Here is a 26,441-nt window from a genome sequence, read left to right as displayed (position 1 = left end):
TGTGGAGCAGCTGTGACTCCAAGGTCAGTTAAAGGCTTGGGCTGCTCTCCCAGTGTCTGTTTTTTTGGCCTGTTTTGTGTTAGATGGACACTTGGGATTTTAATTGGGATAGGTAAATAGAACAGATAAATAGTTAGGGTTTATTCTGTGTCTGTGCAAGTGTTTTTTACTTAGTTGCATTAGGAACTACAGGGAAATAGGATTTTTTTTTTGTCACCTGGGCACAAATTTCAGCAATAAGAAATGCCTGCTCTTCATCCCAGACTTCAGGGATGATGCTCCCTGTCTCAGCCAGCCATATGCAGCAGGCAGGGCCTTTTTCCTGGATCAGGGCAGATGCAGATGTTGTTGTTGTGGTCAATGACTGATCACTGCTTCCTCCCAGAGGAACCTTTTCCCTTTCTCTGCCTCTCCCCAGCGTGGTGTGAATGGGTTTTGTTGGAGCATTGTTGGGATGTCGCTCAAGCGGGCACCGGCCCTGTCTGAAAGGCTTTTCTTTGTCCCCTGTCCTGCCGGGGCTCCGGCCAGGCTCAGCCACCCAGGGAGGAGCAGGTGCTGGCAGAGAGGCACAAACAAAAGCAGAGGATTTCAGCAGGATTTACTGATTTGCAGCTCCTCTGGCTGGGACAATGCTTTATGATTTTGTGCAGCTTTCCGTGCATCAGCACCGCTGTGTCCTGCCAGCTCGGGTAGGCAGTGTTTGCTTGCTCAGGCTCCTGCAGAGGTGTGGCACCTGCCAGGCAGCATCCACTGGATTTAGGGATTTTTCAGGAGCCTCCCATAGGACACATCAGAAGGATCACTGATCACTGTGCCCCAGAGAGGAGGAAATCTGGGGTTGCACGACCTGCCTGCGAACCAAGAGAACAAAGCTGTGCCATCTGCCGCAGCTTCTTTCAAGAGGCTCCTGCGTATCCAGGCTAACAATACAGCATTTCTTCAAAGGCTGAAATCTTGCTTGCACACTCAGAGAAAGCACTTGCAAAGCTCCACATAATGGTGCCATATGGTAGATCTTGCCATAACAATCCTCCCTATTTTCCACCCAGCAACTAGACTTTCCACCAGATGGGTGAATGACTGATGTCCTTTATATCTGCTTAACACTCCTTGTCACTCTGAGGCTTGTAATGAAACACTGTGTGTGTGGTGGTGTGCACTGGGCAGGGGGCTGGGATGGCTTGGTTTGGAGGGGATGGGAGGAGCCCCAGCATGACCTAGGACCTCTCTCTGGCTCTCGTCACAGTGGCATCTCCATCCCTGCAGAATGAGTGATGCTCTGGTGGCTACTGACATAGCTTAGATGTTCAGAGGAGCTGCTGAGTCTGGTGTGGCTTTGCTTGCCCCTGAAGCACAAGATTCTGCCTCTCCTGATCCCACACCCTGCTCCCAGCCTGTATCCCTGCTGGTGGAGGGGTGGGTTCAGAGGAGATGCTGCCCCAGACATTCCTCAACGCTTGTCTTGCCCAGGTTTTGAGGAGATTCCATTTACTGCTCCCAATGGGGCTTCACAGCCTTTTCACTTCTGAGTTAGTGATGCAGAAGAAATTAGAGCAACCTCCATCCTGCCCTGCATCCTGCCTGTGATGTGCAGCAGCCTGTTATTAGCCTGTGAAACCAGAGCAGGTACCTTCCCTGGGTATCTCTGCCCAGACTCCAGCACTTGACAAGTTTTTTGGGATTTGGGGAGGTGACACCAGGAAGCTTGTGGCTGTGCAGTGTGCCCAGCCCCCCAAACTCAGGATGGGTGCAGACCTTTGCCCACTGATGCTGCCTGGGCTTTATGCCTTCCCCTCACATGGAAGGTGGCTGTATCCCCTCCCTGCTGCTTTATGAAGTAGTGGAAACTTGTGAGCCTGAGGAACAAAAAAAAGGTCTCTGGCAGCTTATAAGATTTATCACAGCATTTGTTTCTGCTGTACTTGGGGCAACTAATGCATTTCATCCGAGCTGCTCTCTGGATGCTATCAGGAGATGGTGAGGAGATACCATCCCCTGGCACAGACATTACATCTGTTGCCTTAGAAATGCTTCGTGGTGGTCGATAGGTCTGTGGCTCGTGATGTGCAGTGCTGGGGCAGGATTCTCCATGCATAACTGTCCCTTGGAGCTGTGCCTCCCCTTTCTCTTGGCATGCTGGGATGATGGCTCTTTTATATAATGCTTGAGCAGGGAGCATATAAACGTGAGGAGAAATGGTGGTGTGGTCAGTGTGAGCACTGCTGTGTGTCAATAACAGCTCAGCGTTGGGAACTCAGCAATTGCTAGCAATCTCCATTGTACTCAGGAACTTCAGCAATGTGCTTTTCCCCCGGTTTCTAATCCAATAAGGAAAAAGTATGAGGTTTTGGGCTTTGCAAAACAACACGGCTTTTAAGTAGCAGCTGAGGGATCAGCTGCAAAGCCAAGCTTTGCATTTCATGCTTTCAGGTCAGCTGTTGTATTTTGCTGCCTGGTCCTTCCAGCATTAAGGACTTCAGGATTTTGAGAACCACTGAATGGTGACCAAAGCCATTTCCCCTATATCTGCAAAGAAAAGCATGTGGTTGGTGTCTAGAAAAAATTACAGTTGCAGTAGCCCTTGTGTCCTGGGCAAGCCACCCCTTTCTGCAGAGTCCATCCAGAGCCAGATGCTGAGCATGGAGCTCCTGACCCCATCCCACTGCTGTCTCCCAAAACCAAGCTCCCTTGGCTTGTGAATCACTTTTAAGAAGGCAGACCAAGTGATAGGTAACATCTGCTTTTAAATTCACTCTGCGGGGATCCGTGTGCCATATGGACACTTTACCAGGCTGCCCAGTTTTTGTTTTTCTGATGTGAGCAGTCTGGACCTGTCAGGCTCCCATCCCAGCCCAGCACTCACGGTGCTTGTTTTCATCACCTGGTGTTGTTAACACCCTCCCAGCTAATCTCTAAATGTACCTTTTGGTAGGCAAGCATCTGATAGAGAAGTCACACACCTACTTGGTTAGAAAATAAGGGTTTTCTGCCTACGTGTGTTCCCTGAACCTGAATGAACCAATCCACCAAGGAACTCTGTATTTCAGCAGAAACAGCCCTGTAATTGCAGTATCTGTTACTGCTACAAACCAGCATGGAGCTTGCCCAAAAAAAGTGCTGTTCCCAACCCCAGATTCTACAAAAGAGCTATGTTACAGCACAATGTGAATGTCAGCTGAAGGCAGTGAGCACATAAGGAACCCCTTTGTTTCCAGAAGTCCAAGTGATGTGGAAAAATAATATAGTCTACCTATAGAAATGCTAGTGGGAATGCTTTCCACTTTGCACTTCGTAAAAGCGGAGGCCACATCCCTGGGAGATGCCTGGCAGCTCGTTTGGTAATGCATCAGTGACCTTAATTGAGGCATTTAGGTTTTTGGCTTGCACTTGCTGCGAGTATTTCTGGCACAGATCACCATGGAGGGTACCAGCCTCTTTGGACAGGCAATCTGCTCCAGCAGCAGTCTTCTTCCTCACTGCTCAGTGGTTGGGTGGTGTTGATGGACTTACAAGCAGGATGGACAGCAGATGAGTTGTGCTCTATCACCATGCTCAGCTGGAAGCATTCCTGCTGGGAATAGCCTGTGCCTGCCGTGTATCCATTTGCAGATACAAGTGGAAGCTGTCCGTGCTGCTGTAGTATCTGTTGTTGGCAGAGTCTGGGTGTTCCTCAGCGTGGGAACATCACCAAGGTCAGCTTTTGGCAGCTGAGGCTTTTGCAGCCCTGCAGGGAGGATCCTGCCTGAGTGCCCAGCGATCCCAATTCCCATGAACTCCAGTGTCCAAATCAATACCATTATTTACAGGGATCAGCTTCCCTTTCCCCACCACACCCAACATCTGTAAGCCAGTCTGTGCCTGCTTACAGGTGACATCTGCTGGGTGTGCAACCCTGAAATCGTAGAAGTCACAGAATGGTTTGGGTTGGAAGGGACCTAAAAGATCATCTCATTCCAGCCCCCTGCCATGGACAGGGACACCTTCCACCACACCAGGCTGTTCCAAGTCTCTTCCAGCCTTGGTCAGAAGTATCCTTCTCTTAGGGTGACTCTGCTTTGCACCTGAGTAAGTTCTTAAAAAGGCTGCTAGGATTTCAGGTGTGACTAAAGCCAGGCCTGTGAGGGATGAGGACTTGTCCCATCCTTTTCCATCCTCTGTTGCTCCATCAGCATCATGCTACAGCTGGCTTCTGCTTCCTGTGGCTGCATTCTTTAGTTCCCAAGGTATCCCTTGGGAAACTTCCAGGATCAAGTTGATGTGGGGCTTTGTAGTCTCTAATTCCATCCAGCCCCTTTTGAAACCCTTCCCAGAGCATTATCTGGGAAACCTTGGCACGGCTTAGCCCCAGACCAACCATCCACAGTGTTCCTACCTGAGCATCCCTGTCAGGCAGGGGACATCTGGAGCCACTCTTGGCCTGTTGGCTTGATTTCCAGCTTGAGCAGCTCCCTGGGATGCCAGGAGCAGCAGCAGTGTAAAATCTGACTGAAAAGGGAGGTGCTGCTTGAGTTCTGTAAAGAGCTGAGAGGTCCACATCTGAAACCTTACTTATTTGCCAGCTCTATGCTTTATTATGGCAAGAGGTGCACCCACCAAAGGACAGCCATCCCCAGCTCTGGTTGATTGGATTGGATCCATTTGAGCTGTCACAGTAGTAGATAATAGGCTGAGACATATTTTTGTTGTTTTTTTCAGGGTGTATGTACAATTGCTTGGAAAAAGCACACGGGTGATGCACCTGCAGGGCTTCTGGATCTGAGAGTGCTCTGCAGGGTGAAACTGTGCAGATCAATAACTCAGGCTGGAAAAGTACCCTGGGTTAATTAAAATGGGAGAAAGGTTTTCCAGATGAGGTCATTGAAAAGGTCACAGGAGGCTGAGCTAAATAAATAACATTAAAAAGAAGTGTGTATGTATATATATATATATGATAACAAAAAAGGAGAAATTTAGTGAATATCTCTTTTAAAATACACCAATATTGAAATATGAGCAGCTTTGAAATCTTTAGCCTATTAAAATAATTATTGAATTAAAATATTAAAGCATTACATGCTGTCTGCCTCAGTTAGGTGTCTGAACTGATGAGGACATGAATCAACTGCAGCTGGAGGTTATTGAAGGGCTAAATCAGCTATTGATGGCCATAATCTTTCCTGCAGGAGGAGGAAGGAATATATTTCATTTGTGTCTGTCCAGTGTGTTCAGGTCAAGAACTGAGCAGGGTGGATTGGGGTCTTTCTGAGACTAGGAAGAAAAATTAATTGTGAGAAGAGGTTAACTAGGCATGAGCACTTCCAAGTGCTTCTGTTTTTCATTGTTGCTGCTACTCATTTGCTTGGCTGTAAGCAATTTCCTTTATTCAGGAAATTCATAAAGGCAAAATGAATAATAATTTTTTATCTGTTATGCTTATTCATTAAAAATATGAATAGTTGATTTTTGTTCATGTGCTGTAATTGCAGCTGCTAGTTGTCATGGAGAAATTAAAAATACACAGTGATAATATTAGCAGGGGTTGGTTGGCTTGTCTGAGGAGTTGTTTCTAAGCTCTCAGGGTACTGTAGCTGAAAAGAAGTGTGCTGAGGAGGAGACATTTTTATTAGTGATAATAAAACCAAAAGACTTTAAAAAAAAAAATCCTGTGATAAATCTGCATACACTGAGAATTGTAGTTGCCTAAATAAAGCTGCAGCTGGAGGAGCTCCTCCTGCGGCGCAGGGTGGGTGTGGAGACAGGGGGTTGTTTGTAACAGCCACTGGTTAATAAGGATTAATATGTCTTTTTTCTTTCCAAGAAAACAGCTTAAAAGGAGAATAAGGAGCTGAGTAGGATGTGTTCTGGGGCAGGGGTTTGCTGAAGGCAGCAGGGCCAGCACTGGAAGCAGCAGCTGCTGCTCCGGCCGCACGGGCAGCGGAAAAACAGGAGATGAGGAATGGGGGGAAAAATGCTGATTGCCATTTCCCCTGACACCAGAGCGTTCTGGGATAAATCAAATTGATGAACTTGGAGAAGAATGCCTGGAAGAGAGTGAAAAAGCAATATGACCCCTGAGAAAGGAAGGCAGTGCAGGCTTCAACAGGCCATTATTTATTGACTTTTTAATTCCCATGCTGGACCCCTAATGCCAAACATTGCCAAAAAGTTCACACTTTGTTTTTTCCTTCTATTTTTTTCCATATTTTTTGAACATTCTTGAATCTCTCTCATGCTTCATTTGATGATCCAAGAGATCTCATCTTTACATGCTATAACCTCGCTTACAGAAGTTTCTAAACTCTGTTCATCCATCCACCAGGAGTAAATTCACTTACTGTTTATTATGTTGGTCATTTATTGATCCAGTGACATCTTTCTGTATATGTGTGGGTATATATTTATTTAGTTATTTATGCACACCTGTATGTATAAGTAAATCCAGAGAGAGAAGTTGTGGATGCCTCATCCCTGGAAGTTTTAAAGCCAGGTGAGATGTGACTTGGAGCAGCTTGGTCTAGTGGATGGCATCCCTGCTCACAGGGAATGCATTGAAACTAGCTGATCTTTATGGTCCTGCCCAAAACAAGCTTTTCTGTCCCTCTATAAACATATATATGTATGTTTCTACAAACCCAGCACAAACCAGGAAATTTAAAATAATCCTTATATCAGTTGTGGCAGTGGGTGATCCCAAGTCTCCTCCATGTACTAAACTTACACAAGTTATCAACCAGAAAGGTATATTGGATTTAAAGGTTTTTCATCTTCTTTTCTTACATCCTCTAAGGATGTTTTGGAGTTGCAGACCCCTCTATAGGAAGTTGTTCCTTATTTAATCTCTTTTAATCTCTACTCCCCAGATGCTTCATGCAGAATGTTTGATGGCATGAAGGACCTGTGGGATATAGGGGAAGAACCCATGCTGGTCACGAGACCCCTCTATAGGAAGTTGTAGGAAGTTGTTCCTTATTTAATCTCTACTCCCCAGATGCTTCGTGCAGAATGTTTGATGGCATAAAGGACCTGTGGGATGTAGGGGAAGAACCCATGCTGGTCACACTGTGGTCTTATGGACATGGGTGGGCAGCATTTGGGCTCACCCAGCTCCAGGAGCCCATCCTGGAGGTGATTCCTGAAGTCAGGAGATTTGCAGCATCCTGCTGTCTCCCTCCTGTTGCCCCCACTAATGCCTGTGGCTCTCAGTCTGTGGAAGATGCTCATTAAAACATGGCATGAGTGAAGTGGCAGGGACAGGAGTTTGTCTGTGCTGTGAGTCTGAGGCTGGACTTGATGCTTTTCCTGCTGGGAGGGTTGAACATTTTTTCCAGTGTTTTTTTGGCTTGATCTGGCTTTGCCTTTGGGAGGTGGTAGGAGATGGCAGTGGCTACCAACCAGAGAGGTGGTGGCATCTTCCTCCTTGGAGATACTCAAAAAGCCATCTGTACATGGCCCAGGGGGTTGATTGACCACAGGGCTCCTCACACCATCGAGCTGCCAGCTTGGGGAGGTGCAGGCCATGGGAATGTCTGTCCCTGAGTGCTGCTGTGTGTCCTCCAAGGGAGAGCATGGACCGCTTGTTTGGCTCACAGGGTTGTGCTGAGCTGAGCCACACGTTTCCTAGGTAACTTTAGGAGAATGCTGTGAGATCTCACCTTCACTGGAGCTCTTGCTGTGCTCAGAGAGAGAGCCTGAGGTTTGCTTGGCTGGATTGCAGAGCTGTCAGCAGAGCACACAGCATGGAAGTGTTGTACCTCCTGGAAATAGCAAAATACACACTGAGAATCAAAGCTTCCCTATGAGGTTTTTTTAAAACCATATTCAAATGAAGATTTAATGTGGAAGCCTGCTTCCTGATGTAAAGGTGAATAGTTTAGCTGTACAGAATAAATATTTAAGAGTAGCATATCTCTTTCCAGTAAAAACACTCTGGGCAGAGACTTCCTTTGGTGGTAAAACGAGGCTGTTATTTTTTATGCCACTGACCTGATTCCAAAAAAGTATTAAAAATAGTGAAGTTGGCAGATCCTGACATGGGAGGCAGCCAGGTGGAAGGGGCAGAGCTGTGAGGGGTGAGGGCTGTGAGGGTGATGGACACCGACCCACTGGTTGTCTTCTCACTCTTCAACAGCTGCCAGCATCACGCTCTGTGGTGGGAATGTGTGGATTGCAAATGACCCATAAAATGAATTTCCAGTTAGAATCACCTAATTATCAAGCTCGTGATTACTAATTGAAGGCCCATATGGGTGTGAGTTTCTGCATGGCTTCTCTGCTGCTGTGGGACTCCAGTCGATTGTTAAAGGCTTTGTGGGAGCTGCATTTCTACAGTGGGCTATGAGCCCCCAGAAAACAGGTGTTTTTCCTGTCTTTTCTTGATCTTTTGGAGCTGGAAAGGGCAGTTTCTGAGCAGCCTGCACTGAAATGCACATCAGTGAGCCTAAGCAAAGGGCTGGAGGTGGCTGCAGGAATCCCCATACACGTTTAAAGCAGCAAAGACCTGACTCTTCACAGCTGAGTCACTGTTACGGCTCCGAACAGCAGTCGTTAGTCACTCTTTGATTATGAGGATTTTCATATTCACTGGGTGCCACATAGTATTTATTTAAACACCTCTCCCAAGCATCCTGCAAGATATCATTAGGTAGGTGTTGTTGAGTGATGCAGGGCTGTGATGAGTGAACGTGTTAGAGCTGAGGCACGATGAAATGTGCTGTGTGAGACTTACAAGCGTTTCTGCACCTTTTTTGGATGTGTTTGCACATTGTCATGTGCCAGCACCTACCTAATATGTTCTTCTGTTTTGTCCTTTCTTGCTCCTGCTTAGGTTTCAGCTTGGTTTAGGTTTTTTCTTTTCTTGTTAATAAATCTTCACATTTGCACAAGTTGTCTTTTTAGGGTATGGGCATTTTGAAAGTTTCAGTAAATATTTTTCTACGGACCTAAGTGCAGATGTACGTGGCTGGTGCTTTCAGGCCTGATTATCAGATTCACATGGCCAGAAAGGGGTCACAGTGGAAGCAGTTTCCTGTGCTCTCTCAAACCCTCACCACAGAGGTAAATATTCATCAAGAGACCTTTCTCCTCCCCCACACTCCCAGATTTTCTTTTCCAATTAGCTGCATTTCAGCTGGGTCCCTGTGTCAGTGTCATCCTGTTGGTCACCTTTAGACTTTCAAAAAAATGTTCAAGGCCAGGTTGTATGGGACCCTGAGCAACCTGGTTTAAAAGGTGGAGAATGTTGGAATATTTAAGGTCTGTCCCAACCCACACCATTCTGTGATTTCTGTTAACTGAGGCTGAAGCAGAGCTTGGATGTTTGACTGGCTCATAGCCTGAGGAGACAACGGGGAAGTGCAGTTTTGATTTAGAGTCATGGAAGGGTGACAAGGCTTGCCCAAGGCTGGGGTGGATGTTGATTGCTTGATAGGAATCTCTGACCTCCCAAACTGTAAGGACATGGGAATGTTTGAGCTTGGCACTTGTTGGAGTAGTCCCTAGCCCAGGTTCTCCTCCCTGGGTGCAGAAGGATGAGATGTGGCTTGCACAGGGCTCAGGTTTTCTCAGTCCTCTCTTTTTCCCCAGTTTCTGTTGTGGCAGCATGGGTTTTTCTGTTGTAAAGGTGTCCAAGTCTGCTTCCAGAACTGCACCAGCATCAGCTCTGTGCAGCATGGTGGTTTGAACATTTGGGGTAAAAAAGTCAGGGAAGAGGAAAAGCCTCCTCAATGAATGCGTACTAGAAAAAACTCTGCAACGCCTTTCTTTTGAGGTTTTGACAAGAAGAGAAATCAATACCTGCAGTGCACAGATAAGCCTTTCTGAGGTGTCTGGGACTGCTAGCAGCCCTCTGTCACTGGTTGTTGTGCTGGAGGGCCCCTAGGTTTAGCTTACAAGGTAGCTGAAAGCTCCCTTCCTTGGCTACTGGGTGCAGTATGAGCTTGAATTATATCAGCTGAATTTCTTGGTGGTCTGTGGCCTTGCTGATGCAGGAGACCATCTTTTGCCAGAGGCATCTTGCTCAGCCTTCCCCAAATGGGGCTTTGATTGTGGTACAGAAGCTGCCAGTTGTAGTTGATAAGTGTTATTGTTCAGGCAGGGAAGCTTTAACAGTTCTCCATATGGGGTTTTTTGGTTGCTGGAATTAAATGTGTAATTTTTAACGGGGATCCTCTTACTTAAATCCACAGTCTGGGTGGGATGAGTTGGCTTGAAGCCATGGCAGGGCTTTCCTGTGACCTTCTGCAGCCTCTCACTGCTGCCCTCAAACCCCTCTAGCACGAGGATTATCACCAGGTGGTGATTTTAAGAGGCACCCATGGTTCTAAGATCGATGTTGGCTTTAGCAACAAGCCTCCCAGCCCTGCCTGAATGTTTTATTTAGTTCCCTCATAAAAGCTTTGACCTACATCTAGCACCAGGAAGCGATGAGGCTTTGATAATACTCGGGCATCCCGGCGGAGGGCACGCTGCTAACCGAGCTTCCAAGCTGAAAATGGATGTGTACTTTAAAACATCAGATAAACCAATAAAGGCTTCAGTCAGTAAACAGCTTTATCTCTGCCAGGCAGTACGTGATCCACTTTTGATGGAGAGGGTGTACCTCTTTATGAACTGTAGGTATTAGGAAAAGAGGTTTCTATTTTTAGCTGTAGGAAAACAAAGCAAAAGCCAAACACTATAGTTTTTGATGATATGAGGGTGTCAGCAATGGAAATGGGCTGGACCACTCGGAGTGAGGTGCTCCAGTGAAGTAGTGATGATAAAAAAGAAAGGTCCTGTTTGGATTTTTCTTTGCTGTGTGTGTCTTAGATGAGATTGCTCACCTGAAGCTGTCAGTGTGAGTCTTGTGGGCAGCCGTGATGGCTTCATGGGTGTCCTTTCCAAAACACTTACAGCCTTTAAAAGCAGTGAAGGAGACGTCTGGGAGGGACAAGGCAGGGAAGAGTTTGCAGCCCAGAGTCAGGAGAGGTCAGCAAGAGCAGGATGAGAATTTGCGTCATTGCCCTGACAAATTGAGAGTCACGAGGTGATGCTGTGGGGTCACTGCTGTGCCGTGGTGTGACCCCACATTGATTTACACTGCTTGTCTGGGGGGCTGTGTCTGTGCCATCACCTGTTTGTGTACTCATGGTGCATGTTTTGTGTTTCTTTTCTCCTTTCCAGGATGAGCTTGACCTCACAGACAAGCACAGAGAGGCCATGTTTGCACTGCCAGCAGAGAAGAAGTGGCAGATCTACTGCAGCAAGAAGAAAGTAAGAGACTTGTTGGGTGCTGAGCCTCTTCCCTCTCATGCAGGATGGGGAGGAGTTGGGGGGAATGACACAGCTCTTGGGATGGCAGGTGGTATTTGGGGTGTCAGAGAAATGGGTCTGTTCCTGGAGTGACCTGGGAAAACAAGGTGTTTGGTTCCCAGCCCATTCAGGCTGGAGAGAGTGTCCCCACAACCCACGTGAGTGTCCCCACCTCCATGCTCATCCCTTCCAGCACATGGAACTCTGTGGGCACTGAGGCTGGCCTTGCAGGGGTGAGGGGCTGCTCACCATGTCCTAGAGCCCCTCCCAGTACCTAAAGGGGACTCATAAAACAGATGAGGACAAACCTCATAATAGGGGCTGTTGCAGTAGGACAAGGGGTAATGATTGCAAACTGGAAGTTTATTTCGGTTAGATTAAGGGAAAAAGGTTTTTATAGTGAGGGTGTTGAAACACTGGTGCAGGTTGCTCAGGGAAATTGTGGATGCCCCGTCCCTGGAATTTTTTCAGGCCAGGTTGCGTGGGGTTTGGAGCAACCTGGTCTGGTGGCAGGTGCCCCTGCTGACGGCAGGGGCATTGGAACTAGCTGATCTTTAAGGTTCCTGCCAACCCAAACCATTCTAGGGTTCTGTGATTCCATTCCCTAATTTGCCACTGTGCCCCTCACCTGGCTGCAGGGAGTGGCTGGGCAGTGCTGGCAGTCACTGCCCCACTCAAAGGGTGCTCACTGCTGTAAATGTCTCTTTTCTCCTGCTGTAGCAATGGCACCAGATTTTCCATCTGCATTTTAGGCCAAGAGCAGGCTTACCTTGCTCATGTAGGATTAAGTTTTAAGCCTCTCATAAATACCCCTGAAATCCCTGTATTATTGTTAAACAGAGGCCTGCCATGCCCGAGGTTTAAATGGGAGGGGAGAAGGGATGTGAACAAATTGCAGGCACTGGTCAGGATCAACAGGAGAATGGGCAGGGGATGCTGCTTGTCACTCCCTGGTGGATAAGCAGAGCCTGGCCCTGGTGTGTCTGGATAATGGGAGAGTTAAATCAAGCAAAGCCATGTAATTATTATTGTGAGTGCAGATTATGTGCTATCTAATCTCCTGAGGAAGGGTTTAGATGGAGCTGATGGTGGCTCTTTCCCTTTCCAGGATCTCCTTGCTCTCATGGGTATTTACAGGCTGTGCTGTGAAACTCCTTGCTCACTGGAGGAAGGAGCCACAGAAGTGGTGTCTGTGGCATCCTCTGAGGTTCTGGGAGCAGGCATCCATCTGAGGCTGGATCCTGGCTGCTGGACTCTGGTCCTCATTCCTCTGGCTGTTCCCAGCCACTCCTTCCCTACTTGTGATGCCATCACAGTGAGCTGCAGAGCACATGTGCCACTGCTTGCTCTGATGGAGATGTGCTGGTGGAGACAAATGCTTTTCTCCTGCTTTTTAATTAAAAATGAGTGAGACCATATCAATGAAGGCTCCAGCCTTGGAGGAGATCAGGAGTTACATGGGCTGGAGAGCATGTCTGTGCACAGCAGGCTCTAGGCTGTCCTGCCCTGTGTGGTGATGTCTGGTGAGCAGCCGAATCACTGGTGGATATTCTGGCAGCTCAGGGTAAATCTTACTTGTGCTCCTGTGTATTTATGAGGCCAGATCACCTACATGGTAGGCTGGCATTGAGGAGAGGGGCTGGACTTCTCCAGCTGAGAGCAGTGTCTGCTTTTTGGGCAGGGCAGCAGAGCTGGGGGTAGGACAGTGGTCTTACCTCCCTGGAGTGGCAGTGATTTGGGAAGTGCAGGGTGTGCCCAAAGCCTGTGTTTAACAGCAAGTTGTTGCTCGAGATACTTTTAACACCCACTTTCACCTGGAGGGTCCCAGGGAGCTGGCAAAGGTGGACATCAGTCTCAGGCAGCTGCCTGACTTCCCAACAATCCAGAATTGTCCCCTGAGCAATTTTTGCTCTTTACTCTGCTGCCAGTTTTGGCTGGTGCTTCTGCTTTGCTGTCTGTGTCATCCACCACACTGAGCTCTCCAGAGCACATCCCAGATGTTGCTGTTTTATGTATTCCCATGACAGGCAAGATTTTGTACAAGGGAACCAAAAATGAGACATTTTTGCTGGGTTGTCCTGGAAAGAGACCTGACAGCACCTGGCCTTGGCAGTGCCTGTTGAGAGGAAATAGGGGAAATCCAGCTGTCCCCCAGGCATGTTTCTTTCCCTGGAATATTTCCCCCTGGCCTGCAGCCCTATATCCTGCTTTCTCTGCCCTGCTAGCAGCTGCTTTTATCCCAGCCCAGAGGACTGGCTTGGCAGGGTGGAGGCTTTGTCCTCCCTGATTCTCCATCCGTGGAGACAGTTCCCGTCCTTGGGGGTTGCACTGCAGGAACTCCTCATGGTCCCACCCCTCCTACATCACCCTGTGTCACTCAGGGGACTGAGAGACAAAAAGCATCCCGTGATGGGGCTGGCCAGTTCTGTCAGCAGCAGCCTGAGGAGGACCTGAAGTCTGCACTAAATCCAGCAGCTGTGCAGTGCTGGGGTCAGGAGAGAGATTTAAAGATTATTCTGTGAAGTTGTCAGAGGGGCTATGGCTGGGGTAAAGCAGGGAAATGCAAAGGCAGAGATGCATCCACAGTGGGATGAAATCTGCTTTTAGAAGTGGTATTTCTGGACCATGACTCGTTCCATAGCTCATCCCAAAATATTTCACTCCCTGCTGGTCCCGCTCTCCAGGAGAGGATGTTGCTCGGAAGTGCAGGGAGGAAGCAGGAGGGTTTCCAGATTTGCTGTTTCTTTGGCTGTGGGTTTGCCTCAGTGGAAGAGTGTGACTCAGGATGGCCTTTTTCCAGAGGCCACGCTCCAGAGGGAGTTAATAGGGAGTTAATGATTAACCCTTCGTGCTCAGTCTGCAGGACCTGTTTAACCACAGGAGATTTGGCTCCTGACAGCCCATGTAGGTCATGTCAAGCTGTTAAAGCAGCTCAAAGGGTGGCTTTTATGAGCCTCAAAATATAGGTGGGTGCAGGGTGTTGGGGCAGAAGCTCAGAATAAATAAACAGGAGGGAGGGATGGGTAGTGAAAAACAGCTGATGTGAATGCAGGGTCTGGCTCTGCCCCTCTCCCTTTGGGTGCAGCTGAGCATTTCTAAAGTTGGAGTAGAGGAGGAATGACCTGCAGGGATGCCAAGTGATGCTGAGCTCTGTAAGCTTGTGTTGAAAACCCAGTGGCATCACTAACCCTGGGTGCATCATTCTGAGCACTGTGAAGCAAAGCTTGTATCTACAGTTTCCTCAGGGGTCAGATAGAAACCAGCATCTTTTTGCACTAGGAAAAGGCAGCAGTGGTGATTTTTCAGGGGAAATATGTAATAAATGAGTGATGTGTCTCCAATAATCCTGTATTTCCCAGGCAGACAGCCTCTTTCCCCTCCAACTGCTACTTCCACCCACTCCCTCTAGAGAGCTTTGCTTTCCAGCTCCTTCCACTTGTCCTGCTCAGTCCTGCAGCTCCTTCGTGGGGCTTGCCTTCCATTTCCTTCATTTAAAAAACATCAATCCCCTGTATTTTTGCTGCAGTAGCAGAACTAAGAGCAAAAGCTGACAAAGATGGCATGCAGGGGAGAGGAGGATAAAATAGCTTGGCTTTTTGCCATGCTCCAGGGTCACCTGGGATGGATGAGAAGGATTTCATGACCTCTGAACCTCCAGATATACCTGCTGTTATTGCAGCAGCAGGTTGAAATACCATCTCAGGTGTCATTTGCTCAGGCTGACCGAGAGAAGCTGCCTCTCTGCATGGCTGGGGATGTTTTTCACAGGGAAATGTTTATAGTTTTTATCTTTCAAGGTAATTCCCCTTTTAGTTCCAATCACAACACACTTTTGTTTAAGCAAGGTTTTTCTCGCTCACGGGCCAAAAAATGCATCTGCTAGCAATCTTTTTGGATTTTGTAGCAAAGCTTTTTAAACAATGAACCAGCTGACTACGAAAGGCATCTGGTCATGCTATATTTGCTTGTGGGGAGCATAATTTTTAAACCCTGGGAAAAGTGTATGAGGGCACGTGTGTGTTTGTGGAGGAGAGGGTATAGCAAGTGTTAGCACATGGAAAACCAGAGCAGGCTGGGCTGGGCTGCTTCTGACCCTGAGATCCCAGCCTGGGGAGAGTCTGATGAAATTCCAGCCCTTTGCAGCATGGCTCCATGGGGAAGCATCTTTGTTGAATCATTTAGGTGCTGTTTCAGGAATACCTGGAGGGATGAGGGAGCCTTGGGGGGCTGTGGTGGGCCCAAACCTCCACCAGCACACGTCTGGAAAAGGCTGGGCTATGTTGGTGGAGCTGGGCTGGATTTAAACATCTCATGCAGGCTGCTGACCCCATTGGCTTTAAAAGCCATCCATGCCACAGTGTGCTTCCTCTGTGACCTTGCAGACAGCATCCAGGTGGATCATCCAGAGCAGTCAGGGAGGGAAGGGTTGCCAAAGTGCAGTGAGCTGCCACTGCTGCCAGCTTTCCCTTGCAAGGAGGGGTGGGGAGCACTGTACAAAGTAGAAGTTATGTCAGGACAATGTGTAAAAATGAAGGGGGTGTTTCTGTTTTTGCAGCTGATGCCAATTGAAGAGGGTTTTTTTAATCCTTTCCTGTGACTTTCCTGGGGAGTACTCCTGGGGCAGACCAGCCTTGCAGGTGACCCACCAGAATCATGGAAGTTAAGGTTGAAAGACCTCTGAGATCACTGAATCCAGCCATTAACCCAGTGCTGCCATGTTCACCCTTAAACCATGGCCCCAAGAGCCACTTCCCCACTTTTTTGAACACTTCAGGGATGATGATTCCACCACCCCCTGGGCAGCCTGTTCCAGTGCCTGACCACATTTTCAGTGAAGAAATTATTCCAGACATCCAATCCAAGCCTCCCCTGGCATAACCTGAGGCCATTTCCATTTGTCCTGTCACTTGCTGCCTTGGAGAAAAGCCATGGCTGTTGTCACTGAAAGGCTCTCTGGGGCTTGCAAGGAGCTGGCTGCTGTGAGCCAGCCCTTTCCTTCCAGCCTTGGAGGATGTAGCTTGGTGTGTTGGACACCAGGTGGGTGGGGAACTCAGCCAGCCACAATCATTTATTCCAAAGCAGCTCCAGATCCAGTTATCCCAAAGCACCATCATGGGCTCTGAGTGTGGGGAAGCAGGCTGCTGGATCAGGTGTGACATCACCTGCAGACTGAGGATCTGTAAGATGTTGCCAGAAGCTTGTTCAGGAAGCAAAGCAGGTGTGACAGAGCACTGAGGAGCATCACAGTGTCTTTCTCCACCACCATGGAGACATGCTGGGAGGTTGCACTGCTCCCAGCAGCTGCATTCCTGCAGATCAGAGCAGCAGGAGCTTGTGGGGATGCTCCCTCCAGGTGAAAATAGGTTGAGACCAGCCTTGAAATTGTTTTGAGCACCAGTGGCTGAGCCCCCACCTACTCTGTCCAGTGGTCATTGGGAAGAGAAGGAATTCTGGCAGTGGGAGCTGCTGATGCTCCAAGGGGGAGGCACAAAGGCTGTGGAAGTGTCAGGCTCATAACCAAGACATGACAGGGCTGGGGAGTGTGAAATCTCTCTGGGAAGAGCAAGGGGATGGCTGGAGCTGGCAGATTGGTGACCTTCACTTGGGAAAGCTCCTGCTAATGACTGAGCACTGCTTTCCCTGCAGTGCTGAGGAGGGGATGGAGCTCATTTATGGGATTCACATCACAGCAGCCACTGCCACCCTGGAACAGAACAGCATCCATCAGCCCCATGCACAGAACTCAGGGCTAAGGGACAGCAGAGGCTGTGACATGAGAGGGCAACATGGTGACACCAGGGCTGCAGCTGATGGGATTTGTGTTCATGCCAGGTCCCTGGAAAGAAGAAACCAGGTGAGGGGCACAGGTGGAACAAAGCAGGGATGGAGCAAGGGCTGCCCTTGTCTGTGCAACTTTGGCATGTCTTTATTTTTGCAGCTGAGCACATGTGGTGGCAGATTGGGGCTGGAGGACAGTAAGGGATGTGGATGTGCAATTAAAGCCATCAGTGTGTCTCTAACAGAGCAGCTCAGTCTGGGTTCCTGCAGGGTGCAGATCAGCCCTCACTTCTTTGCTGCTTGAGAGCACACACAGCAGACTCAGCCCAGAGAATAAGGATTTGGGAGATGTTCAGTGATGCAGTGGAACATCCTAGAGACACTCACGTTGGAGGTGCTCAGCTCTGTGTCTGGGCATCCCTCCCCAAAGGCAGGCTGCAAAACCCACGTCCCCAAAACCCACCCTGAGTGCTGGGAAACCATTTTGCACACTCAACCTTTCAAACCCTGATGCTGGAGAGGTTCCTCCCTCCTCCTGGCGCTGAGCAGAGCCTTGTGACTCACTTCCCTCCGGGCTGTCGCTTTGTCAGGAGATTTCTTTACCACCAGGAGTACACCAAAGGACACTTATCAATGTGCTGTAGACCATTAGCCCCAGTAATTACCACTGAGCCATGTCCTGCAGCGAGCTGAGGGGAGGGAAGCCCGTGCCCTGATCTTTGCCTTCTTTATTGTGCAGTCCCCCTTTGCCTGGGAAGCTGCTTTCCGAGGAGCCTGCCCAGCTGCTCATCGGGATTAATGAGGTTCTGCCGCACTTAATTGAGAGCACTCTCTAAATTGGGGGTTTCAGGGAGGAAATGCAAGAGCCCGAGGGAGCCGAGCAAAGGGAAATATTTATAATGCAGCACGTTAATTATAAATGAGCAGTTTAGCCAATTTTGTTGTTCAGCCTCCCCTCCACCCCCTGGAGACCTTTATTTGCTCCACCGCTTCTTTTCAACCCTAAATGAGCAGCAGGTCCACATCCCTGCCTGCCTCACAGGTGTTCACAGCACGTGGGAAGGTCCTGGGATGTGGGATGAGCCAGCCCTGCTGCTTTCCCTGCCATTCCTCAGCATGGATCTCACTCCCTGCACAGGTCTCCTGGCTGGGCACATCTGGACACCTCTTGCTGCTGTGCCATGGTGGGGATCTTGCCACCTTTCCCAGCTGGTGCTTCTGGTGGGAAAGAGATGCTCCTTATAAGAGAGGCAATGGGAAAGACCTTCTCTGACACCTCCAGGAGGTGACAGGACCATGCTCAGGGGACCTGTGAGTGTCCCAGCTCTGTTGTCCCCTGGAGTGCATTTGCATGCTGGAGTCTGAAGTGGGGCAGGAAAGCTGGGAAAATCAGAATTCCCACAAGCTTTGTGCAGAGCTCTCCCCTGGCAGGGCACAGGCAGCTCGGAGAGGAGGCTGGCACGAGTGCCAGGGCTCGGCTGAGGAGCTGAAAGCCCCGGTGGCCGTGTCAGACAGAAGTGACACCGAGCAGACAGGTGGCCTGAGCCTCAGCCCAGCTGCTTGGCACCTCTCAGGGACTCTGGGGTCAGGAAGAGTGTTAAAGAAAAGGTTCCCAGGCCTCTTGGTGCTCTCAAACTTGTATTGTCCGTACCTTGGAGCCAGGCACAGCGAAAGGAAGGGTCAGGTCTGGAGGCACAGGCTGTTCTGCCCAGGGGCCAACTGAGGCTCGTCCAGATTACCTGTCCTTGACTCTGCTTGTCCTCATCTTGGCACGCTGCAGCTTGGGAAGTTTGGATGCACAAAAGTTTTCCATGTAAGCCTCTTGAGCCACGGTAAATATTTGGGACTCTGCTCCTCAGGCCTGCTGAAAGCGGCCGCGGTTGTCTGCGAGCACAGACGTGGGGGCAGAGAGGAGGTTGTCCAGCTCCCACCATTGCAGGTGTTTGTGGTGTGGGATGAGGTTTACAAACATCTCTGAAAGTTTGGGAAGGGGCAGAGCCATGCAGCCAGTCAGGCTGTGGTCAGATGGTTACTGATGGAAGATGTTTGGGATTTGTGTAGTATTTGTTGGCTCTGGCCTAGTCCTGTGTGGCATTTCTGCTGTGAAATCCTCTTCTTTTGATATATATGTCTTCAGGAAAATAAAGCAGGAGCAAAAGGTTAATTATGAAGTATTCTCTCAAATCCTGCCTGCTTACTCCATGCAGCCCCTAGAAATGTGCAGCATTAGTTACCTGAGCTGCGCTCAGAGGTCCTTCAGTCGTGTCCTACAAGAACAAGGTAGAACCTGAAAACCCCTCACAGACCCTGACAATTGCAGAGCATCGTGGACCAGGATGGCCACATGGGGCTCTGCATCACTCAGTGTCACAGGTCATGGGCCCAGGGGTGACATCCTTTAAGAGGGGACTTTGCCAGATGCATGTTCCCTCCCAGTGACTTAGGAAGTCTCCAGAGGAGCTGTTGTGCTTGGAGTCTCTCTTAGGATGTTGATAGGTTGAAAGTCATGGTTCTGCTCCAGGAGTGCAGCCTAGATCATGTCACATTTAAACATTCTTCATTGCTTGTAAACATTTTCCCCCCTGAGCATATTCAAGGCTGTGCAGCCAAAGCTTCAAGGGCACTGTAGAGTTGAAACAAGAGAGATTTGGATGTAAAATTTCAGTCTGGTTTCCCTGAAGCTGATAATCACAAGACTGATGCAGTATCAGTGGGGCAGTGTTTGGTCATAGACAGGTGGTGTAATTGTATTTATGGCAGTTCAATAAATCAGGTAATGTTTACATAGCTGGAGTCAGGGGTAAGCTCAGAATATAGAAAGTCACACAATATAAAGTAATGCAAGAGCTCAGGAGTGCTTCAGAAATGGCTGGTCATGAAGGGCAGGGGATGTTAATACTATTTTTTTACTAATCTGGCTTTGTTTCACTTTTTTTATCCCCTGCCCAGGACCAGGAAGAAAATAAAGGAGCCACCAGCTGGCCAGAGTTCTACATCGATCAGCTGAATTCAATGGCTGCTGTGAGTATTCCCCCAGAGCCCTGGTGCCTCTGAACGCCGTGTGGGGCAGCAGCAGGGTGGGGACAGTCTGCCAGCATTGTGCCTGAGAGGGTGGCAGTGTCACCTGTTGGACCAACAGGTACAGCTGCAAAATGGAGATGTTCCTACAGCACCTGGGGTGGTCTGTTCAATCACAGAACCATGGATGGGGCTGGGGTGGGAAGGCACCTTAAGGGACATCCAGTTCCAACCCCCTTCCACCAGACCAGGTTCCTCCAAGCCCCATCCAGCCTGGCTTCGAGCACTCCCAGGGATGGGGCAGAGGGATGAGTAGGGGCTGTGAGCCAGGAGGGAGTGGGCTGCTTCCCTCTGGGAAGGCAGGAACACCCAGTGCTGGCCATGGGCTGCCAGCCAGGCAGAGCCCTGAGCCTGAGCAGAGCTTGTGATCAAAGCCTGCCAGATGCCTGCAGGGTGGCTTTGATCTCCCTGACGTGCTGCTGAAGAGGAGCTGGGTTAAATGGAGGGGTCAGCACAGCTCCTCATATCTGCTGGGACCCTTTCTGCTTTGGATTAGCCTCAGCTAGGGCTGGCAGGGCTCACCCTGACACCTCTGGGGGCCCAGCACTGTTGGGTGGTGCAGGAATCACTCAGGGATCTGCTTTAGTTGTAGCTGTGCCTCATGCATGCCCAGGGAGAGGCAGCCCTGGTGCAGGAGTCAAATCCCAGCCCCAGCTGGAGAGCAAAATCCAGTGTGGGAGATGCATGCTGTGCACACAGCCACTGTCCCCAGCTGAGATGCACAATCCAGGGTTGCACTGGGGGACTTGGGAATGACAGGGTTGGCTGTTCACCATTCCCATGGCCTGCTCTGAATGATCTCCAGTAGCCTAATGTCTTTTTTGGATTTTTTTTTTTCTTGGTCTATTGTGGTGCCCAAAACTGCCCCCAGGACTCAAGTCGTGTGGGGGCTTGGAGACAGTGCCCTCATCCCCCTGTCCCCAAATCTAGGCTGTCTCCCTGCACACCATGGATCGGTTTTCCTCAATGCTCCTTTTCCCAAGTTCTGCGATTGCCATAAGGAATCCAGACTTCCAGGGTGGATTTAGGATCCCCATGGCTTGGCAGAGTGGGTGGTGGGCACTACCACTCCTTGGGCACACAGGGAGATTCCCCTTCTGACCTCTGCCTTCCTCCTTGCACAGAGAAAATCACTGATCGCCTTGGAAAAGGAAGATGAGGAGGAGAGAAATAAAACAATCGAAAGTTTGAAGACTGCACTGAGGACAAAACCAATGAGGCAATTCCCTTCCCTTTCCTGGCTTTACTGCTGTGGTTGTGGATTTGGATTTGAGTTCTCTGGCAGAGCAGGGGGTTAAATAGGAATATAAATGGGAGCTGTACAGGGTGAGGGAGGCGAGGACTCTAAGGCACTAACTGCCTTTTTTTTGTTTCACCAACTGCTTTTTTTGTGTCACATTTTGTTCCTTTTTCTTGGTCCTTTTAGTGACCAAGAGCCACCAGGACCTCCTGTTTATTCAGGCAAATCAGGCAACCTTTTTAGTTTTCCAGATTTTCCTTTGTCCTGAACAGAATGTAAAAATTCCTTGAAGATTGATTTTTATTTTTTTTTTCCAAGAAACAACAATTTTTACTGGTCAGCTAGGACTTTTGTTTCAACTTCAACTTCTCTTGCACTTTATAGTGACCAAGAGCCACCAGGACCTCCCTGTTTATTCAGGCAAATCAGACAACTTTTTTATTTTTCCAGATTTTCCTTTGTCCTGAACAGAATGTAAAAATTCCTTGAAGATTGATTATTTTTTTCCAAGAAACAATTTTTATTGGTCAACCAGGACTTTTGTTTCAACTTCACCTCCTCTTGCACTTTTTAAGGGAATAAAGTCACATAAATCTTCAGGCTTTTATGAAATGGAAAACAATTTTTGATGGGAGGATAAATGAAGACTGGGATGCTTTCTGAATGTCTGTAGCTTTTCCTAATTTTGTTTTCTCTGGAGTCTGCATGCAGACTTGTCCAGCACTTAAGGTGCCTCAGGTTCACATCTTCTGATGGGAATATGTTCCATTAGGAAATGCATGATCTGTTTTGGTTATGGAAGAAACAAATTTACTATTGCTTGCAAATATCTTTCCCTCTTCCACCTGTGCTTGGTGGTAAGAAATTCCCAGGGTCCAGGGTGAGCAGCTGATTTGTGACACCTGCACCTTGTGGGTGCTGGCCCCTGCAGTGAGCAGGGCTGGTGGTCAGCCATGAAACTTTATAAAATCCTTAAAAGTGGTGGTTGAGTGGTTTTTTGAGGGATGCAGCAGGCTCTGTTGAAAATTTTACCCGTTGGACCTACTTCTGCACACAGGGAAGTGAACATCAACTTTCCTGTTGACTTTGGCTGGAAGAAGAGCAAGCTTTGAAGCAGAGAAAGCAGTTTTCCACAAGTCTGCAATTACCCCTTTTGTTGCTGCCCATCAGCATGGCTTGTTTGGAATTAAAACCATCCCAGTGCTGGGATGTTCCTGGCTCGTTTGCTTTCCAGCCCCTGCCTTTTGCCAAAGCAGAGGACACCCAGCCTGGATGGCACTGGGCATGGGGGCCCTAAAATGCCTCAGCAGTGTGCAGTGTTGTGTCTGCCTGCTCTAGTGAGCCTGCCTGGGGCACTGCCCTGTGTTTGCTGTCTGCTTTCTGTTCAGTGGCGTTGTGAGTCATTGTAAAAATCAGAAATCCCTTAAAATTGGGGAGCTGTGCCTGAGGGAGGAGAAGGGTGTGGACGGTGAGGCAGGAGAGGTAGCAGAAGGAGAAAGGCTGACATTGAGGTGTCTGCAGCTGATGAGGAGGTGACTTCAGGGCTTGGGATCTTCTTCCAGCTCAAAACTGGTCTCAGGACTCGGGTTGGTATTTTTTTGCAGTGTGATTGCAAACTTCCAACCTCCATCCCAAGACTTGTGTTGATGGCTAGGTTAGCTGGTTCTCTTTGAAATATCCTCACTCTGAAGAACCTTGTGCAGGTAGCACAGGCAACCAGGCACCAATTAAATGGATTTTTACAACCCCCTCCCTGTGTCTGGGCCACAGGAGTCCTTCAGGCTTTCTAGTATCCATGAAGAAGTATACAGGAAGGTTCTAGGTGTACATCAGCAGACTCTGAGGGTAAAAGGCAGACTTTCAGCATTTTGTTTTAAAGTGAAAACCCCCTTTTCTGGCAGGTTTGTGACCCGGTTCATCGACCTGGATGGCTTATCATGTATCCTCAATTTCCTCAAAAGCATGGACTATGAGACAGCAGAGTCTCGAATACATACCTCGCTCATTGGATGTATAAAAGCACTAATGAACAACTCCCTGGGCAGGGCCCACGTCCTGGCCCACCTGGAGAGCATTAATGTAATTGCTCAGAGTCTGAGCACGGAGAATGTTAAGACAAAGGTGGCAGTGCTGGAAATCATGGGCGCCGTGTGCCTGGTTCCCGGGGGCCACAAGAAGGTACTGGAGGCCATGCTGCACTACCAGAAATATGCCAGTGAAAGGACTCGTTTTCAGGTAGGTGGGTGTAGTGGTTTTGGTTTGGTAATTTGAGATTTTTACTCATTTTGAGATTTTTTTGTGGTTAATGTATTAAAGAGTATGGTGGGTTTGGTTAATTGTTAGTGTATTTACTTCTTGTTGTGAGATAGGATTAGGAGAAAGGTGAAGCGGGTTTATAAGAGTATAAAGAAAAAATTATTAATAATAATTAACAGGAAAAAGATAGTAGGAATTAAAATAAACTCTTCAGAGCACTTTTCCTCACAAACTTTTTTTTCTTATTGATAATGTAAAGAAACCAAACCTAAATTTTCTTGTTAGTTTATTATTTCTAAAATAGGGGTTTTTTCAGATTACTTAGGGAGAGAAGTTTGTTTTGTTCATGTTATGCAGATTTTTTTAATGAAAGGGAAAAAGTCCTTTTGTGGTTTCTAATTTCTTCACTGATAACAGCTGTTTGGGGAACCGTGTTATCGTGAAGTCCCTCCTCTCTTCTACAAGTTTTCTTACAGTTTGTTGATGGGTTATGTTGATTTATGGGGTATTGTTTTGAAGATTAGTTGTTTAAAGGTAAAAATTCTCATTATTTATTTCTAAAATCATCCTCATCGTTGGGAATGAAAAGTTTTGCATCACTTCCCTAGATTTCCTCCATTCCAAACCCCAACAGTGGGTCTTCACTCACCCCTCAGCCCTTGAAATTCAGCATTCCTATCCCTTTCTCCTCCTGAATGTCTAAGTGGCAGCTTGCAAATGTTTTGTTATGGCTGTTTTCAAATTAAAAAATCCAGAATTACCCCAGAACTGTGTCTGATGAGATCTGCAGCTGAACGAGGAGGGAGGAAACAGTTATTTAAGGTGACACCCACCAAAAAAAAAAAGGGCTTGCTTGTGCAGGGTCACTGGGATCAGCACTCTGCAGCATTCCTGGATGGGCTGGTGCTGGCCCAAATGGGAGCTGGGGTGGCCAGCAGCTGACGGTGCATCACGAGGAGTTGTTCCTGCCCGTGTTCCCTGGCTGTTTGGGCAGCACTGGGGCTGTCACAGGGCACTGAAGTGACACCATGTGTTTGGCAGACGCTGATCAACGACTTGGACAAGAGCACGGGCCGGTACCGAGATGAAGTGAGCCTCAAGACAGCCATCATGTCCTTCATCAACGCCGTCCTGAGTCAGGGGGCAGGCGTGGTGAGCACCAGGGCTCTGGGACAGGGAGGCCTTGGGGTGTGCTTGGGGTGTTTGTTTCAGTGAACTCTCTGAGGATGTGCACCTTGCTGTGCTGAGCCCACAACTGTCCCTTGCAGGAAAGCCTGGATTTCAGACTCCATCTGAGGTATGAATTCCTCATGCTTGGCATCCAGCCCGTCATTGACAAACTAAGACAACATGAAAATTCAACCCTTGACCGGTGAGCAGTGACCCCCACACTTGTGATTTTTGTTTGCTGCCCTTGCTTCAGCAGTTGGCCTTTGGGGAAATCACATGGCTCTAGAATCACACGTCTTACAGAAATTCCTTGCTGTCTCCAGAGAGGGAGAAAAAAAATTCCAACATGGTTTTGCTGCATTGTAATGTAGGGTTGAGTTGGGAAGGATGTGCCATCAAGTGTTCAGGGGATGCTGTCAGCCCTCATCCATTTCTTCTCATCCCAGAAGGCTCCTTGCACATCCTGTAGTGTCTAGGAAGTTGGGGCTGAAGGTCCAGTTGGTGTTTCAAGCCCTCCCCGTGTCTGGTCCACTGACAAGCCAGCTGCCTGTAATTCACTAATTGTCACACTTGTATCTGCTTTTAACAGGTTGTTCTGGATTGTTTTTTTTTTTCTCCTTTCTTTCCTCAGGCACTTAGATTTCTTCGAAATGCTTAGAAATGAAGATGAATTGGAGTTTGCCAAAAGGTTTGAGCTGGTGAGTACGAATGCTGCTGATACAGACACTGGCACTCAATGTCACAGTTAGTTTTAAAAGAGTAGTCCAAGGAACAAAGAGAGGTCTTTTGGATAAAATGTGGAGCTTGGAAATCTTTCCTGTTGCCCTTCTCTTTTACAACATCTGTCCTAGAGCCTGCTTTAACCCTTTTGTCCTTTGCCTGGCCAGCGACTCTGTTTGCCCCTCGCAGGACAGTGGGGCCGGTTTGTCTCTCAGTTTTGGGGTGGGGGTGGCTCATGGGGTGTGGAGCTGAGACTCAGGGAACAGGAGATGCTGTTGTGGGTGCAGTGCCCTAACCTTGCCTGGCTCCTGCCCACAGGTCCACATTGACACCAAAAGTGCAACTCAGATGTTCGAGCTGACGAGGAAGAGGCTGACGCACAGCGAGGCGTACCCGCACTTTATGTCCATCCTGCACCACTGTCTCCAGATGCCTTGTGAGTCCCAGCAGAGCCCGGGAAACCCATGGCAGCCCAGCCCTCCTGCCCAGCAGCGTCACAACCTCCCCTGTGCTCACGTCAGTCTCTCCCCTTCCTTCCCTGCAGATAAAAGAAGCGGCAACACTGTCCAGTACTGGCTGCTGCTCGACAGGATCGTGCAGCAGATTGTCATCCAGAGTGACAAAGGGCAGGACCCCGACGCCACTCCCCTGGAAAACTTCAACATTAAAAATGTTGTACGAATGTGAGTGCTCAAGGGTCACTGTTCCTTACTGGTCACTGTCACACAGTGATGTTCCTGCTCCTCAGCTGGACATGAGCCAGCATCTCTGGAGCTGCTGGCTTCCCAGGACTCACCCCACCTTAGAATGAAGCCCATCTTTTTTGTTAGACAGCACTTGCAAGTAATATTTGAGATTTTGGAGTTTTTGCATGTTCCCTGATAAATTTTACATGACCCTGCTGAGGGGACACAGCAAAGCTATTAGGTGT

At 48.6% G+C, this 26,441-nt stretch overlaps 1 protein-coding gene across 3 annotated transcripts in view; it reads left to right on the top strand.

Moving 5' to 3' along the window:
- The window catches only part of DAAM1 (dishevelled associated activator of morphogenesis 1), a 91,240-nt gene that overhangs the window by 39,930 nt on the left and 24,869 nt on the right, over nt 1–26,441 (top strand). For all 3 annotated transcript variants that reach the window (XM_041398441.1, XM_041398462.1, XM_041398452.1), the window contains exons 4-12: nt 11,140–11,229; nt 19,996–20,067; nt 21,249–21,343; nt 23,266–23,599; nt 24,662–24,772; nt 24,889–24,992; nt 25,422–25,488; nt 25,829–25,946; nt 26,055–26,193. In XM_041398441.1, the coding sequence (XP_041254375.1) occupies nt 11,140–11,229; nt 19,996–20,067; nt 21,249–21,343; nt 23,266–23,599; nt 24,662–24,772; nt 24,889–24,992; nt 25,422–25,488; nt 25,829–25,946; nt 26,055–26,193 (1,130 nt within the window). The remainder of the gene's footprint in view (nt 1–11,139; nt 11,230–19,995; nt 20,068–21,248; nt 21,344–23,265; nt 23,600–24,661; nt 24,773–24,888; nt 24,993–25,421; nt 25,489–25,828; nt 25,947–26,054; nt 26,194–26,441) is intronic.

Source organism: Onychostruthus taczanowskii, unplaced genomic scaffold, assembly GCF_017590055.1.
Source record: "Onychostruthus taczanowskii isolate IOZ18803 unplaced genomic scaffold, ASM1759005v1 scaffold1, whole genome shotgun sequence".
Classification (NCBI taxonomy): domain Eukaryota; kingdom Metazoa; phylum Chordata; class Aves; order Passeriformes; family Passeridae; genus Onychostruthus; species Onychostruthus taczanowskii.
Note: the sequence above shows the minus strand (reverse complement) of the source record. Positions and strands in the feature narration are given on the sequence as shown.